This window comes from Grampus griseus, assembly GCF_964374135.1.
Source record: "Grampus griseus genome assembly, chromosome: 12".
NCBI classification, from domain to species: domain Eukaryota; kingdom Metazoa; phylum Chordata; class Mammalia; order Artiodactyla; family Delphinidae; genus Grampus; species Grampus griseus.
In genome coordinates this window covers 12,660,297-12,677,952 of record NC_139006.1, presented here as the reverse complement: position 1 = coordinate 12,677,952, position 17,656 = coordinate 12,660,297, and the positions used below count along the sequence as shown (strand labels likewise).

The 17,656-nt window shown below is 35.3% G+C and overlaps 1 protein-coding gene across 2 annotated transcripts in view; it reads right to left on the bottom strand.

Moving 5' to 3' along the window:
• Positions 1–17,656, bottom strand: part of MED13L (mediator complex subunit 13L) — a 296,421-nt gene that overhangs the window by 113,769 nt on the left and 164,996 nt on the right. For both annotated transcript variants that reach the window (XM_082668365.1, XM_082668366.1), the window contains exon 4: positions 7,605–7,688. In XM_082668365.1, the coding sequence (XP_082524491.1) occupies positions 7,605–7,688 (84 nt within the window). The remainder of the gene's footprint in view (positions 1–7,604; positions 7,689–17,656) is intronic.

The following is a 17,656-nucleotide window of genomic DNA, read 5'->3' as shown; positions in this document are numbered from 1 at the left end:
GTTTGAAATGTACTTAGCCAGTATTTTATTGAGTCTTCACTGGGTATTTTTAACAGCATGTGTTTCTAAGGGTTGGGGGACAGGGAGGCCTTGCCATTATTAAAGTAGTGTCCTTTAGTATTGTAATTTACCTTTTTGAACCTACAAAACACGCTTAAAATGATGAAGGGTAATACAAGACAGTACATGTTTAATTTAATACTTGAACATAGAGACTGGGAAAAGGAAGGGCTACTGGGATAAAGTTGAAAAGTAAAAGCATATAATCCCAATTTTTCTGTTTTCACAAACTGGGTGTTTATGGGCTATCACAATGTCTTATTTTTTCCCTAAGAAACTCTAGTTGAAATCAAGGCCTAGAAATACTTAAGGACACAGCAAATCATTAGCAGAAGAAAGCTGTTATTTATTTCAGGAATGTGAACCATACTGTGATAGAAAGCTTCAGTTCTAGATCTTGAAATGTTAAGTAAGAAACAAAGGAGAGGAGGTGGCATGCTACAATGAAATTGATAGAATACTTTAAAGACCACTGAGACAAACTCAAAATTCTCTAGCTAATAGTCCAATTTTCTCATTCAGTGAAACTTACCTTCTACAGTCTTTTATTTTTTAAAAATTCATCTAACATAGAAATACTTTAGTCAACTGTCTTCAATTATACATACTAAGACGTTCCTTTGTTTTCTTAGATTCTCAGTACCAGATAAACTCTGTAAACAACACTGGTCAATTTCAGTGATACATAATAATCCTTCAAATGTTCCCCAACAATGCTCCCTCTTCTGTGTGCAACCAATTAGAGAGGGCTCCTTCTTTCTATGAGGCCTGTTAAGATCTCAAAATGTGTTGAGTCTGCTTCCACTAGAATTGCAATTCATGGGCTAGCAATGGGGGACAAAGTCCAACAGGGTATATAACGTATGCTTTCTACTAGGGAATACTTGAATTAAAGTAACCATCATAAAGAGCCCAACTGCTCAAACTTGAAACTTGAACAAACCACTCAGTAAGAAATAATACTGAGGAAAAACTCATGCAAAACTGACAATTATAAGAAACAAGGATTTTAACCCATTTATAAAAGATAGTATTTTAAAGGATCATCTTTTAAAATAAGAATGATAAAGAGAATGCTGTTTTAATGACATAACTCAATATTTTGTTTTACACTAAATGAGTTTTAAGACCTCATTTTTTATTTTGATCCTAGAAAACTAAATAGATTTACAACAGAAAGAAGTTCCATTCAGTTCCTCCAAACCTGTAATATCCTTTGTACTAGGGATTATAATAGATGCTGAATAGAATAAAAGGAGAAATAATGATGTATAGTAAACACCAAAATAAGTATGATTCTGTTTTAAAGATTCAATTTAGGAATAATGAAGGAATGGGAAAAGGAGGAAGGAGAGTAAATTCTCATCTTCCTTAGTACAAATTCAAGAGAAAAATAAAATTTTTAAAATAATAAAATAAAATTCAAAAGAACAGTAAAAACATACTATTGATAAATACAGAGGTAAAATGTCAGAAACAAACAGCCAGAAAAGATGCCTCAGGGGAGCAGCTCAAAGAAGAGAGATCAAAGTTAACTTGCCAGGGAAGACAGAAAGAGTGGGGGAAAAAAAAACACTAACAAAAGAGAAATGGAGTTTAGACTATGCTAGGAATTGTGAAGGGCAACTATGGCTGGACAAAAGGCTTCGACTGGGGAACAGGAATGCCCGATAAAGTTTGGGTAACATCCTAAACACTGACACCACATTATGCTCTTATGTGGGAGAGTGCTTCACCAAAAGTAGACTAACAGAAGGATACACAGAGCAGAGGGATTAGAAACATAAGCAGTTTGAAGTCAGAAGACCCAGACAGGCAGAAGACTGTAACAACAGACCAGATATGAACATTATAACAAAGAGGAAGCTTCAGTTACATAATTTAGTATTTCATCTTAGCACTCACAGCGTTCTATATTCTTTAGCCATAAATATTGTTATAATAATACTTCGAACTTACACAACTATTAATAAAACTCTACATGAAGTACACTGTCACTCTCTCCTGTCAGGTTCTCAGATAGGAATTTAATACTTTCTAAGAACCACTCTTAATAAATCTTTATTTTTATAATATCCTCTAACACTCCAAAAACATCAAAGAAGTAAACCAAATACTTATAAAGTACATTATGTACTTTCTGGAGACATGCCTAGATTCTACAATTTCCCTAGAATCAGAGAACTGAAAAACTGAAAATTATTTTAGAAATGATAAATGCTAAAACTAAAGTCCAGAGGGATTCAGTAAGTCCCACAAAGTCAGACAGTTAATGGAAGATCATCCATATTTCTAGATGGACTGGTGATCAAGGAGAGCTCTGTTTCCAGCCTAGTTTCAGTCCTCTAGGAGGAATTACAACAATGATATTCACAAAACCTCTCTAGTATATATATACATTTTTAAAATAAATGTATTTATTTTATTTATTTATTTTTCGCTGCGTTGAGTCTTTGTTGCTATGCGCGGGCCTTCTCTAGTTGTGGCAAGCGGGGGCCACTCTTCGTTGTGGTGCACGGGCTTCCCAGTGCGGTGGCCTCTCCTGCTGTGGAGCACCGGTTCCAGGCACGCGGGCTCAGTAGTTGTGGCTCGCGGGCTCCAGAGCGCAGGCTCAGCAGTTTTGGCGCATGGGCTTAGCTGCTTCGTGGCATGTGGGATCTTCTCGGAACAGGGCTCGAACCCATGTCCCCTGCATTGGCAGGCAGATTCTTAACCACTGTGCCATCAACGGAAGCCTGATATATACATTTTTTAAAGGTGTACCTCTTACTGTAAGGTGTTTAAAATCCTTTTTGAAACTGACAGTATATATTTAAACTGTGAAAATAAATTATTGATATTCAGGATATAAGTTTTTATTGTGTACTTTTTAGACTGCTAATAGGACAAAAAACAAAAACAGTGATAATTGCCTTTCAGTTATTAAGAAAAAAAAGTAATTTTTAAAAAGTAAACAAGCTACCTCTGGTTGAGCTGGTCTTTCAATTTGACACTCTATGCATAATGTGTGAAAGTACAAAGCAGAGTGTCTGGTACATGAAAGATACTTTTAAAAACAAAAGACAGTACCACTTAGTTTTATCATAGGCTCTTATTAAAAGTTTGCCTCCTCCCTTCCTAGATCCAACAGTTTTCTACTTTGCAGCTACTTATAACAAAATATAATAAGAAGTCTACGTTCCTATCTTCATTTCAACTGCCATTTGTAACTCAGGCTACTGCAACCTGAAATTGACTACTGCACTGAAACTGCTCATGTTATGTCCATCATGGCTGCATAACTGCCTTTTAGAATGTATTTTATATGGTCTCTCTGGTAGACACAGCTGATTAATCTTGAAACTTTAAAAATTCATGATTTTGGTGACACCGATCCTCCTGGTTCTCATTTCTCACTGACCTTTCCTAGTCTCCTTTATGTACTCCTTTTTCTCTACCCATCCTGTAAATGTAGATGCTCCCCAGGACTCTAACCTCACTGTCTTCTCACTTTTCACACAATTCTCAAATCCAAGTGACGAAATACACAGAACCTTTTGATATATCTTCCATCAAATAAACCAGCAGAAAATGACTACATTATTTTATAGATCCACCAAAAACAGACAAAAAATATGGTAAAACTATTATGTTGATTAATAAATCCAAGTTGTCCCATTACTTTTATTTATGAATTTCCCATTGGCTAGTCCTTGTTAAAGGTACCACATCACTAATGACCTTAATTTTTCTGGACACTAATAAGAGATTCCCTTTATCTTTCACACTGTAAGTAATTGTTTACATGTCTGTCTACCCTCTAATGAGAGATCCCTTTCCCTGACTTTTCATCTTTGCACCTCAAGAAGGAAACACAGATGACTGGGCTATAATATAAGGGAAGTACAGGAAAGAGGAGGATGGGAAAGAAAATAAGAAGAGGTGAAGCGATAGGGGAGGGTGAGGAAAAAGAGGGAATGAAAGTTTTAAAGTGCTAAAAAATATTCTCCTACATCAAAATATTTCATCTTGTTACACAAAAACTGATTTTTGCTACTAAAACCAAAAGACAAGGGCATCTCTTGCACATTAGGTAGTGTTAGAACATAAAAAAAGAAGTTAAAGAAATAATCTCAGGCTTAAGAGTCAAGAAAATATCCAGATGAAATGACACAAAAGCACCCAAAGTAATGTACTTCCCATTGTGTATGTGTGTGTGCATCTGTTAACAGCACACACAAAAATAATTAGAATAGTTGAAAACATGTGAGGCTATTTGGAGTATCACCCCACAGTAGGGCAGGTTTGCTCACAAGGAAGAAATGGTGAATTAATTCAGAAAATGCACTGGCAAGTTGGTATTTGTGTTAACTCAGCTACTGTACACCTGATACTAGGAAAGATCAAAGGTCCAAACTATTATTGGGGGCAATCAATTATTTTGCTAAAATTGGCATTCAAAGACTAAGGAATTATAAACTTCAAATTCTGTGGTAGTCAAATGTGGGTTGAAACTAGACTAAATTAGAAAATAAACACCTTTCCAATAGAAAGAAACTCCATCATTGGAACAATTTCTAAATTATTTTAAAAGAACATATTTTTTTTAGTGGTTTGTTTTTAAGAATATTCTGAAAGCAAAGGCTTTTTCAAGTTCAACATACCTTAGAAATCAGAAATTTTGTATGCTTGATGTTAGTTGTCACAACTCTTTAGGACAAAGCCAAGTTCTCTTTCCTACTTATTATATTCCCAAGGATGAGTAACAAAAGATATGCTACTATAGCAAAAAAACGATATAAATTTCTTTTATCTTTTTGAAACTGCCTGGTCAAATTTCTATAAATATCCCAAACTTAATCTCATATCTAACACTGAGAACTCTTTTACAGTCCACCAGCAAATGATTTAGTTTTGCTATCAATATGGAGAGAAATGATAGCTCAAAAAGTAATATGCTATTAATCGAACAGGTGAAACCTAATCATCAATATGTTCATTTGTCGCCACTATTAGAATTATTTTAGCTTACATAAAATAGTGTGTTAAATCGTCTTTTTAATCTATTGAAAAAAGTATCTATAGGCTAATATCACTACTTTAAAAGTGTATTCCTTTTATCTGGGTCTAATGATATCAAATAAGAGAATTCCTAAAAATATTAATGTGTATATACAATGTGTTTAACACTGGGCAGCAAATTTTCCTCTCTCCTGGTTACTAAATCGGTATGTACTAAAAAAAAAAAAAGAAAGAAAAAAAAAGCTTCAAGAAGATTAATTTGTTCTTGCTTTTTCTCAACTAAATTATAAACTAGCCACATAAATTAACTCATTTAATCTTCACAATAACCCTCTAAGATACTGATTATTATCAATTCAATAACAGCAAAAATAAAAGTTCACCCCAGAAAAATTAAACAACTTTTCTAAAAGCAAATAACTTGTAAAGAGAGGTACGGGATGTGATCCCAACTCTTCTTATTCTAAATGCCCTCCTCTACAGGGCCACTCTGTCCATCCAAAATGACTTAAGCCCTGAGATCCTGTTTCAACATCCAAGAAGATGCTCTATTTTCCACTCAGAGAATGAGTGGAAAAGTCATTACACCTAATAAAGTTTTATTATAGCAAATGCTGAATTTTTAAATTGAATCTTTGCTTTAAAATGTTTTCTAATTGTTAAAGTCTTCTAAAATAGCTTTTTTAATCATCAATATTTCTACACTACAAGAAAACGAAGTTCCACGAGGTTCAACCACAAATATAAAGTCTTAAAAATAATAAAATAACTTAATTACATTCCTCAGAAATCAACAGCCTCCCAGTTTTACACAAAATCAAATATCCAAATATATTACATGTATTATTTACATCTGGCTTGCTTAAGTTAGGAAGACTCTGAGTATCTAAATAAAGTGTAAAGATATACAAGCTATACAAAGATCATTAAGCACATCTGACTTTTAAACATTATTTTTTACATTAAAATACTAATTGCTACTCCTTCAATCCCTTTTTTATTTCTACATTTCTTCTTCATCCCCAAATTCCTCTCAAATCATCACACAAACATCTATACCTATTGATCTAAAGTTTTAGGACTGGCTCAGTCAATTCATCAGTGACCAGCTGTGAGAATGCACACTACGCATGGAGAGGCACACTAGGAATGGCAAAGAAGAACAATGCACTAAAGCAAATCCATATATAACCATTCAGACTCCTCGACAATAAAAGTCCAAACTTTAACCAGTAGGAAAATCTAAGTCCTCTGTAAATTTTAGGGAAATGCTAAGATGAATTATGTCCATGAAACATTCATTAGTTAGACCAAATCGATAAAAATAAAAGGAAAAAAAAGTTCCTCTCCATCAATCAAAGCATCTGTAAACAGAATCACACCCATGCACACTAGTACCTTTTTCTAAAATCTGTATTATCCTTTACAGGCAAACTTTGATACACATAATACCTACTGTCTACTTAAATATAATTTTTAATAAATCCTAAATGTACTAAAAAGAGGGAAATATTTCAAGGAAGTTCATGGTGATTTGGGGGAAAAAAAAAAGCCAGGCCCTAATTTATCTGATTGGAAAAAAGAAATCCCAATTTTCATAAATTAGATTTAGTTAATGAGGAAGTGGTTACATTGCTCAGAAATCACTTCATCAAAGCTTTAACACAACCACTTCATCAAAGCTTTAAGACATACAGGCTGGAGAGAAGGCTGCTATTAAATCTCTTACAGGAAGAAGTGGCAGGAGTAGCCAGCTGAAATTCTGGCCAGCTATCCAAAAGATCTAATCTACCACATAAGGTTTCAAGAGCACCTGTCTGCAGCCAGAAGGTGGGACCCTTAGCTTAGGGCAAGTTCATGGATAGTAAAATAGAATCAAGATTGTGTACCCAGCTCTACAAAAAAAGAAATAGTCACCAACTTCCAATTAAATCTACACTGTGTTCAAAGGAAAGTGAGATAAATATTAGATTTTGACGGTTTTCGTTTTTGATTCTGGCTTGATTGATCTAAAACTCCGTATTTGTTTAGTATCAAAGGCTGCCTTTAAAGCCATGCATATAATAAATGATGGTTAAAAGTTTAGGATTATTTAGAGAAGTAATTCCCAGTTCTGGTTTGACAACTGTCAAGGATGTGTTGACTGACTTTTAAGGGGCATCAAACAATTCTACAAAAACTGCCACCATTTGAATTCACTCGACTGTTGATTTAAAGTTATGCCACATAACATTATAAGGAAGAAAGATAAATTAGAATAATGAAAATAACAAAATAGAGTAATTCAATTCCAAATAGTGTGGTTATAAGGGACTTAGACATGGGTTACTGATAATCATTTTTCTAGTCAAGATTTAATATTCCACAAACATTTAATAATAGAGTATTTAATAAAATGTGATCCAGGAATCTATTTCAAACATCTAAACTACTAACATTATTGGAAAATAAATAAAAGCTACTTCCTCCATTCACCTCTTCCCCAAAGATAGCTGTGGTCAAGCAAAAGAAACCAAAAACCCAAAAGAATTCTAGAGACTCACCTTTTGTTGACCGGCTTTTCATCTTTTTCATAGGGTCGGACAAACCATTTCCCAATCCTAACGAAGTTCTTATCCATTAGGCACCTACAATAATTACATCAAGAATACAGTTTCAATAACAAATTAGCAAGTCGCTGAATTAATAATCACAGATAAGATCCACCATTGAAAATAAAAACATCACCAATTAAACTGTCAAAATGTTTTCCTAGTACTTAAAATTCTTACACTATACTTACTGAAAGAATTTTCTGACTTTGGGTATAGATTTTTATTATGTATTATTCTTATACATGTAAAAAAAATCAGAATTAATTGGCTGATATATTCCTGAAACATCTTACACTTTTGAACTTCAAATCCAATCACACTTCTATATTAACTTTTGTGTGATCAAGAATGTTGGGAATATAGGCAGCATTTCTTAAGAGTACTTCAGAGATATTCTTCCAAGCCACTGACACCCTTTTTGCAAGTTTTAATGCTGGATCTTTCTTGCTTGGTGTGTGGTAGTCAATTCTTTAGCAGGGATTTCGGTAATAAAAGCATAGCACAGCCTCTTCTAATTAGGTATTTTCCTTTTGTAGACATGGTAAAGCACTTGATTATGGCTTTGCAAAAAAATGAGGAACTGCAGTCATTTCTTCAGTAATGAATATTTTGCTTTCTTCATATCTAAATTGTGCCCCGCTTCTGTTTTCATGCCGTTTTGTGTACATTGTTTTTCCGTGTCAAATCACAGGGTACTCTTTCTGAAGACATGTTAATGGCAACTGAACTCAACTCATATAATACCCAAGGTGCACACAATTCAGCTGAAGTGACAACAATATAAGTAGCTATGCTCAAGTTCACTAGAGTACAGGCAGATGACAACTATATCATAACTCCAGTCAATTGTGAGATGCCATCATTTGTAAAGAGCATCCCTAATTTTAACAATATAAAAATGTGGGAGAAAATGTGCATTTTGAAACTGATGAAATACAGTAATCTCTAATACTATTCAATGAAATGATACGTATTTTGTAAGAAAACCTGTCAGAAAGGTGGATATAATTCTTCTATACAAGGTTCTACCTACCAGCAAAAGAACAGCACAGCAATTCTTTGTTGAATATTCAGGCAATTCTGCATGTGGCTTTTGGCTCTGTAATTTCCACTCCATCAAGGAGGATGGAAACAATTCAAGCCTTCACCCAACTCATTACAGATTTGCATTAGTAAATGGCAATAGTTTCTGCTGGCCACAATGTAACTCCCTATGGGCAGAGCCAATCTGAAGCAGTGTCTCATCAAAAAGTCACTTGCTTCAACTAGTTTTATTTTGAAAATGAACTTCTACAACAATCTTCCTTGCTCACAGTGAAAAAAAAAAAAATCATTTTCAAAGTAACCAGTCTGTTTTCCTAGGATGATAAGTAAACTTGCTTTTTAGGGTTAAAGACTATATGACCCCATTAAAGTTAGAATAGAAAATATGGAATACACAATAAGGTGAAAGTGCTCAAGAAGCAAAACTGAAAAATAAAATTGCCACAGTTTATTCCCTAGTTAAGGGACTTAACTGTGTTTTTTAGGTAGACTACATATATACTGTCACATTTCCTCAGTTCTTTACTCATTTTTAAAGCCCAGATCTATCTTGTAATTGATTAATGTTTCTTTATTCTCCAAAAGCTGTTATTAAATTGAAGGTGTATCTTAAAATCAAAAATGCTTAGAATGAAAGCAATAGGACATGTACAGAATCACATCAAACATTAAACAATGTCTTCTACTGACACACATCTTCACTTAAATAAATACCACTTCATTATCTCATAAGTCTTGAAGGTCAGAATTCAAAATAATCATTTATTCAACAACAGAGAAAACATGAATTTACAGGTTATGGATAGAAAAAACTTCAAGGCTTTAGACAGTATAATATGAAAGAAAAACATAAAATATCTCTGATTAAAGAGGACAATGTACAAAGTTTGTTTCAAAACCCTTGCCCTTCTATGAAGTAAAACCCACAAATTCTATTTACTGTTTTCATTCCAGAACAAATGAGGGATTGGAGTGGAAGAGCAGCAGTGCACAGCCAAGACCACTCAAGGACAAAGGCAAAAGGCAAAAAGCTAATGAAAATGATGGGAGCCTAACTCTCTGTGCTAATGTATCTCCTGGAGTTTCCACCACAGATCATATTTCTTTGTCAGGCAAAGTCAACAAAAGGTTATTATCACTAATACACAAAACAGCCATGGAAACTACTGATTCTTCAATCCAAAATCATCTGGTTCCAAATGAGAGTCATGAATGATTTACGTGATTTTCAACCACTAATCAGCTTCTATGTGATCAGTGATTTCCCTCTCACTGAAAGGAAAACATGAGAACACACAATTGCACTGAATGAGCAGTGTTTTTAACACAGTTTGGATTTGCAACTGACTTATTTCTGCATAAGGGAGTCGTCAAAAGTCATACTGTCACCAGTGATGTGGCAGAAAGTTAGCAAAGTCACCAAGTACCTCAGAGAAGGTTGGGACCAAATTAATGAAGACGCTGAATGTGCCCCCTTTCTCTGCCCTGACCTGCAACTCAATAGAGAATTAAAGAATTGCTGAGTTCGATGTAGATATGGTTAAGTATGAAGGCAAAGTTTCTTTTTACTCAAAAACAGGTAAAAAGAACTCAGCAACTACCACCATCAATTTTTACACTCCTCAGTCTCTTAAACCTCAACTGTGGTTGGTCCAAAAGAGAAACTCTCTCTGCCTCTCCCTCCCTCCCTCTCTCTCTCTCTCTCTCTCACACACACACACACACACACACACAGATACACACACACGTATACAGATACACATGGAGCCTCCAAGACTAAGCAATACAGAATGTATTTCCATCTGGTGTTTTGTACTTTAAGTTATGGGAAGAAATGTGATGAGACATGTGGCTTTGCTAAGAAAGACAGTTCTACCACCTGATTGATACCTGGGACTATGCTGGCTCAGGAGCAGATAATATATTGTGGTACTAATAAGCTCTTGGTTCTCAATCATTCTGGGGTCATGATTCTATGTTTTAAAAAAAATCTAATGAAAGTTATTATAGACTCTTTCTCCTAAAAACCGCAAGGAAAAGCAAAATACTACATACAATTCCATAGTGTTGATGAACTCGGAAGCAGATCCTAGAGTGAGAACTTCTGTACTAAACACTACCATGAATCACTACTAACCCTGCTTTGGCCTAGAATCCCTGCCTATCCCATTATATCCCTTCCTCCTCTATTTAATTCTATTCATCCTTTCTGTCCCAGATCAGCACAGCATTCTAACATCTACAACTCTGTACTTTCTCCACTGAGTTGTAATGAATCATTTCTGTGGCTCTTTTCTCCCAAGAAGCTATGAGCAATTTGGGGGCAGACACAGTTATCTACCTTATTTACTGGCAATATTCAACAAATATTTAAGTGCCTATTATGTAATATGCTTTATGTTCTGCTCTAAAGTAATAGGTCTTCAATAAATATCTGAGAAATGAATGCTATTATACACCAATGAGTATTTTCCCATTTGCAGTATAATACTGTTACCCTTCTTGTTTGTAACCACTAATCATGGCCAGACTCACACTGTTATTTGAATTTTCTTGTGTGCATGTGTTTGAGGTAGAAAAAAATTATGTACTTCATTTCTTTATAGTCCATCACCACTCACTCCAGACTAAAATCATAGTAGATACTCAACGTGTGGAAATTCACATAGGTGTTAAAAAACTTTAGGAAGGGACTTCCCTGGTGGCGCAGTGGTTAATAATCTGGCTACCAATGCAGGGGACACCGGTTGGAGCCCTGGTCCAGGAAGATCCCACATGCCGTAGAGCAACAAAGCCCGTGTGCCACAACTACTGAGCCTGCGCTCTAGAGCCCGCGAGCCACAACTACTAAGTGCGCGTGACACAACTACTGAAGCCCAGGCGCCTAGAGCCCATGCTCCACAACAAGAGAACCCACCGCAAGGAGAAGCCCACGCACCGCAGTGAAGAGTAGTCTCCGCTCACCGCAACTAGAGAAAGCCGTGTGCAGCAACAAAGACCCAACGCAGCCAAATATAAACAGAAGAGAAGAGAACAGAACAGAACACAATAGAATAGAATAAATGTTTAGGAAGACTGGCACTACTGCCCATATGTTTTAATTATACTTGAAGAACAAAGTTAAGCAAATCTTTTTAAGAGAGAGAATGCTAAGGTATAAAAACTACAGAATATCAGAAATATAATTTCCCTCTTTTATAAGTCTATCAACCTTTATTTTACTGTTTTTGAGGGACAAAATTTATATTTAAGTTGATAAATATATAAACCTAGCAGACAAACTTCATCTGCCAAAAAGTGCTTTAAATCAACATCACAAATAGTGCTAAGACTATGTATCAGTTAACCCTGGCTGTCCACTCAGTAATGCCAAGCATTGTTATTGAGATTTTCAAAATTACCTTACTATTAAGATACGACAAAATTCTGTAAAGTAGTTCAATATTATCTTTAAAGATCACAATGTGATTTCAGATTTATAAAATGTTTAGTAAGCAACAGTTCTAGGTAAGTATTCCTCTTTAGAAATAATTCCAAGCCCCCTACTACCTCCCTAGAAAATCACTGTTTCAAGAAGAAAAGAAACAAACACGTGCTGAAAAATAAAAAAGAAATCAGGTTGTGTGTGTGTACATGTTTCTGTGTCATGCCCAACAGCTCTAAATAATTAACTACAAGAACAACCTGACTCTGAAGCTGGCAAGCCCCAATCTCTAACCCCAAAGCCATGGGCTGACCTGACCTAAGTTTACAAGAGCCGCAGCCGCAGCCGCAGCATAAATCATCAGCAAGCCATTTCGCAGACGGGATAGTTGGGAGGTTTAGAAGGGAGCCACCACTGGCCTGGCTCTTCTGTGCCCCTCATATTACGCAGTTGTGACAGTTTTCATAGATTTAAAAAGTCCAAGGATAGTGTTCCTCTACCGCATCCTCAACTAAACTGCCCCTCAGTGTTATCATCTACTTACGGAGCTACTTAGACTAAATTTTATATAACTTCGTACCAGAACATCCTCACCAGCATCAAAATCTTTACCTTACCAATCCAATTTACATCAAACATGTATGAAGTCTCCTCCCAAGAAACTGCAGTGCTCTCAATTCCCAACTAAAAACAAAAAAAACCCAAAAAAAACCCAACCCATATAATTTAAGGCTGAAGAAACCTTTTTCAACTAATCCCTTCTATCTTCATTACTTCGGATTCCTACTGTGCCCTAGTGGATGCTGTCTCCTCTGGCCAAGTAATTCCTATTATTTCCACCCTCTCCAAAATCTCTGCAAGGCTAAGGTCTTTTGTAGGACTAGCCTCACCTGAAACATCCATTTGACTTTCAAACATTTAGTGTCTAATCCCACTCTCTAACCACACTAATAATAATAATAAATTTAAAGTCTTAATCCTTTCCCAGTCCTAAAAATATTAATAGATGAAATAATTAGTCTTAGGGTGAACATGTTTTTCTCTAGACATTTACAATTAGATATATGCTTTCTTTCACTTGTGTCTACAATGTCTGTAGTGTCTCTTCCTTTAATGCACATGCCCCTTAGGTCTAAAGGCTCATTTTTCTACTTCTTTTAAAGAACTGCACACTGTAGCAATTTAACAAAACAGGAATTTATTAATTACTCATTTCCAGCTCCTCTAATCACCTTATTTACCAAAGGATCCTCAATGTTGCAGTATCACATAACCATTTCTTCAACTAGGGCTATACTCTATCACCATTCTCTACTGAATATATTCGTCGCCTTGAAATCCTTGAACCGCCACATCCAAGGACCTTGCTCCTTTGCCCTCTGATAATCACCTCTATTGGATCACAATACCACAGGGCATTGAAAGCTACTAATTTACAAATATAATGTTACTGTTATCATATAATTCCAATTTTCTCCATGTTATTTTTACTGTACTTTTCCAAATTGAGTATCTTCACTCTAAACACCAACTCTTGGCAAATAAGAAGCTCTGAGCCAAGGCAATTTTACAGCTGTGTTATAAACTACCATGGGTGAATAGGCTGACAATCCATTAGGAAAGCAGCACCAATGGACTACTCCAAAGAGCCATTATGTTTTACAAATATCAAATACCCATAGATTAAAGTCTCCCCAAGTAAGCATGGACCGGACAGAGCGTAACAGCTTCAAGAGACCCATGTAATCTTCCATTGTGTGCAAAGCAATGATTTGCATTTTAGAGGGAGGAAAAAAAAACACAACAAAACCTTTCCATCAAAATCAGCTGTGTTTAATTTTAAAAACTTAAGAAAATTATAATTAAAGTATACTACCACACATAATAACAATTTGACAGCATTATGGCAGACATTTTAAGTATTTCTTCAAAGCTACAAAAGCAAGATTTTCGTAAGTCCCATATGTGGTGCAAATCACTGAAGCATTAATAAAAACTCTGGGTGATATGAACTGCACACATATCCTGGTTTGTTTTAAAGCTTTTCAACCAAGTGTTCTACTTTATTTAAATAGTTACATGAGAAGGATATGGTATATTATGAAAACTATACAAATTATAATAACATAAGAGTAATAGCCATTAAATCTGCAATGTTAAAAATGCCAAATGAAATTTCTGAAAAAACCTGCAGGTTTTTGTTTTCCAAACTCTATTCACAGCAAAGTGCTTTTCTATTACTGAGTGTGAGACAACCTAAACTTAAAATACAAAGTGTAACCTTTGACAAGTTCATTAGAAATACATACAAAATCCCATGAAATTGCAAAGACTGATGAAGACAGTCTGAAATAGAGCATTATTTTTAAAAAGAGAAAGAGAGAGAAAGCAGGCACAAAAGGGTGAAGCGGGGGAGTCAAGTCAAATTAGCATATTCTATAGAAGTAAAAAAACAAAATGGTATTTTATTATTCTGGTCATTTTGCCAAAAAGGGATAATTGATCATTAAGAAAACAGGAAGCACACTACCTTCTAAGAGAGGAAAAATAACCATGATTGTATGATCTAAAACCATAAGACTTAGAAGGCCTACACACTTTCAGATACTGAAATTGTGACTCAGAAATCACAGGTGAAGAAAATACCGTAAGAAGCCAATATGGCTCAAAGGTTTCAAAAACATGTATAAATACACCGATAATTGTGTCTTAGAAACATATCTGTGTTTTTAGTAATATAAACAGCACCTGTTTGGAGTATAGGTTAATAGAAGAGAGAAGACCTCAATTAAGAGGTATGGTAGATTGTATCCTTTTCCCAAATATGTGCTATCGCTGCCTGTCCCACTGACATCAAGCTTGGCCATGTGACTTTGGTACCTCCCACTGATGGATAATACCTTCTCATCCACTTGACTTTAAGCTTGGTGGTAAATGTCCTGGTCAATGAAATATGAGCAGAGATGGCATGTACCACTTCGGAACAGAGGCTTCAATGAATGCGCTATTATGTATTTTGCCATTGCTCTTTGCTCTTTAGCAGGAATCTTTGACAGGGGGTGCCCCAACAGCATAATTCCTGCCTGGAGGTAAGAGGACATAGAGCAGTGCTGCAGTAAATGACTCACAATGGTCAGCAGCATGAGCAAGAAATGAACCTCAACTGTCAAAAGACAGTAAGAGCTTTCAAGGTCTTTTGTTACTGCAGCATAACTGAGTCTAACCTGATTGATTAAAGAGGCCACTGCAATACTTCGTGAAACACTTATGAAGTTTTAAAGTAGGTCAGTGGCAATCAAAATGAAGAGAACTGAACTGACTAGAGGAATATCTGGTAGGCTGGAGGAAAGCGGTGAGGATATATAATAAGAATATATAAGGATATATAGTAATATATAGTAAGAACCACAAACAAGGAAAAATAAATAACTTAGGGGACCAAGAGAGTAAACAGGCCACCCCATGGAAGTAGGGTTAGATGAATTATATATGACCCCCAAAGAACAGAATCAAGGTAAAGAAAAGAAAACTACAGGGAGACAGACTTCTGCTCAGCATAAGAAAGACTTTCTAACAGTGAGTATTCTCAGAAGATGAAAAGAACTTTGGAAAGTTCGGCTCACATAATCAGAAGTATTCAAGGAATACATAAAAAGGATATTATATTTAGAATGGTATTCCAGAATTAGCTGGGTAAACAGACTAAATGACTTTTAATGTTGTGTCCAACCTTGGAAATAGTAATATCAATACTTCTGTTAGCGAAACTAAGTCAATCTTATCTAAATAGAAATGCAAAGACATAACAGAAAATTGCTGAGAGTAAGATAGTAAACTGTATTTCAATAAATTTAGGTTGTAAACAGATAAGTAAGTTACAGCAAGTGCTCTAAGCTATGAGAAGAACAAAAGGGCAAGCATGTATTAGCCAACCCAGTTTCTGTTGACAATGAATAAAGAGAGCTAAAAACAATCATGTAAAATGCTTCCCTGTCTCATGAGTCGGGTAATTTTCATTCATATAACACAGTTACTTAAAGTTTGATGAAAAGACAATATTATTTTAAAGGACAAAAGAACTATTAAAAATTTTCAAAAGAATCTCAACTCACCCATTCTAATAGTAGAAAGGGAGCCGAATAGCTTAATTATTCATTATTTTCTAAAAGAAACACTGTTTTGTTTCAAAATAAACTCCTATAGGAGAATTCAAATTAAAATACGCAAAATAATAATTTATGGGGAAAAGGAATTAATAATTATTGAAAATAGGTCAAGTATTATGTGGCAGGCATCATATACAACATCTAACAAAAGCTCAAGATGCATAGTATCCTACATTTAACTTAAAGGGCATTAACTAAGACTTTGTGAGGTTAGGGCAACTGTCCAAATAACAGACCCTGAAATCAAACCAAGGCCCAACCCAAAGTTCTTCTGAACTATCTCAAGCTTTATTGCATGACATACTGCATATGACACAATTAACTTTCTTATAAAATAATAATTCAATCTGACCTAGACTACAGTTTCTATCATAAACTCTGAATACATGAGCACAGAATGAATTAATTTTCTGCATTTCTCTTTTCTCCCAGTTTTTCTGCTCTTCTAATTTTCTCCCAACAAAGAAACATGCTACCATTTAAAACACAAAATACTAAAAAGAATACAATTCAATCACAAATTCATTAATATTTTTCTGAAAAGAATTATGATATAAAAAACAACACAGTGAGCTACAATTTTTAAAAATATGTACTTTGTTCCATATACATTAAAAAATTATTGGGGCTTCCCTGGTGGCGCAGTGATTGAAAATCCGCCTGCCAATGCAGGGGACATGGATTCGAGCCCTGGTCCAGGGAGATCCCACATGCTGCAGAGCAACCAAGCCCATGTGCCACAACAACTGAGCCTGTGCTCTAGAGCCCGCAAGCCACAACTACTGAGCCCGCGAGCCACAACTACTGAAGCCCATGCGCCTAGAGCCTGTGCTCCGCAACAAGAGAAGCCACCGCAATGAGAAGCCCGCGCATCACGAGTAGCCCCTGCTCGCCGCAACTAGAGAAAGCCTGCACGCAGAAATGAAGACCCAACGCAGTCAAAAATAAAATTAATTAATTAATTTTAAAAAATTATGTTAAAAGGACTGTGTTTAAAGGTACATTAATTACTATACAGATATAAGAGCTTTATTCTGGCACAGAATTATGGAAATAGTAAATTTTCCACATTTTCCTGAAGGGACTTTGTGTATACGTGTGTTTTGTTTTGTTTTGCAATGGGAGAAAGAACTGCCAAATATCTGGAATATTTAAGAGTACTCAACTCTTAAAATCAGTGCTTCTAAAATATACTGCCTTAGTAACAGATAGCCTCTAGGTCTACTCCAAATCACAGAAGCAGGAACAAAAGTTCAGAATGAAAAATAGATAAATTTGGTGGGAAAGGTCTTTCTGAGTGACTTAAATTATGACAACTTATTAACTGTAACTTAAGAATCCTAAGCAGTGATATTACCCTAGATAAT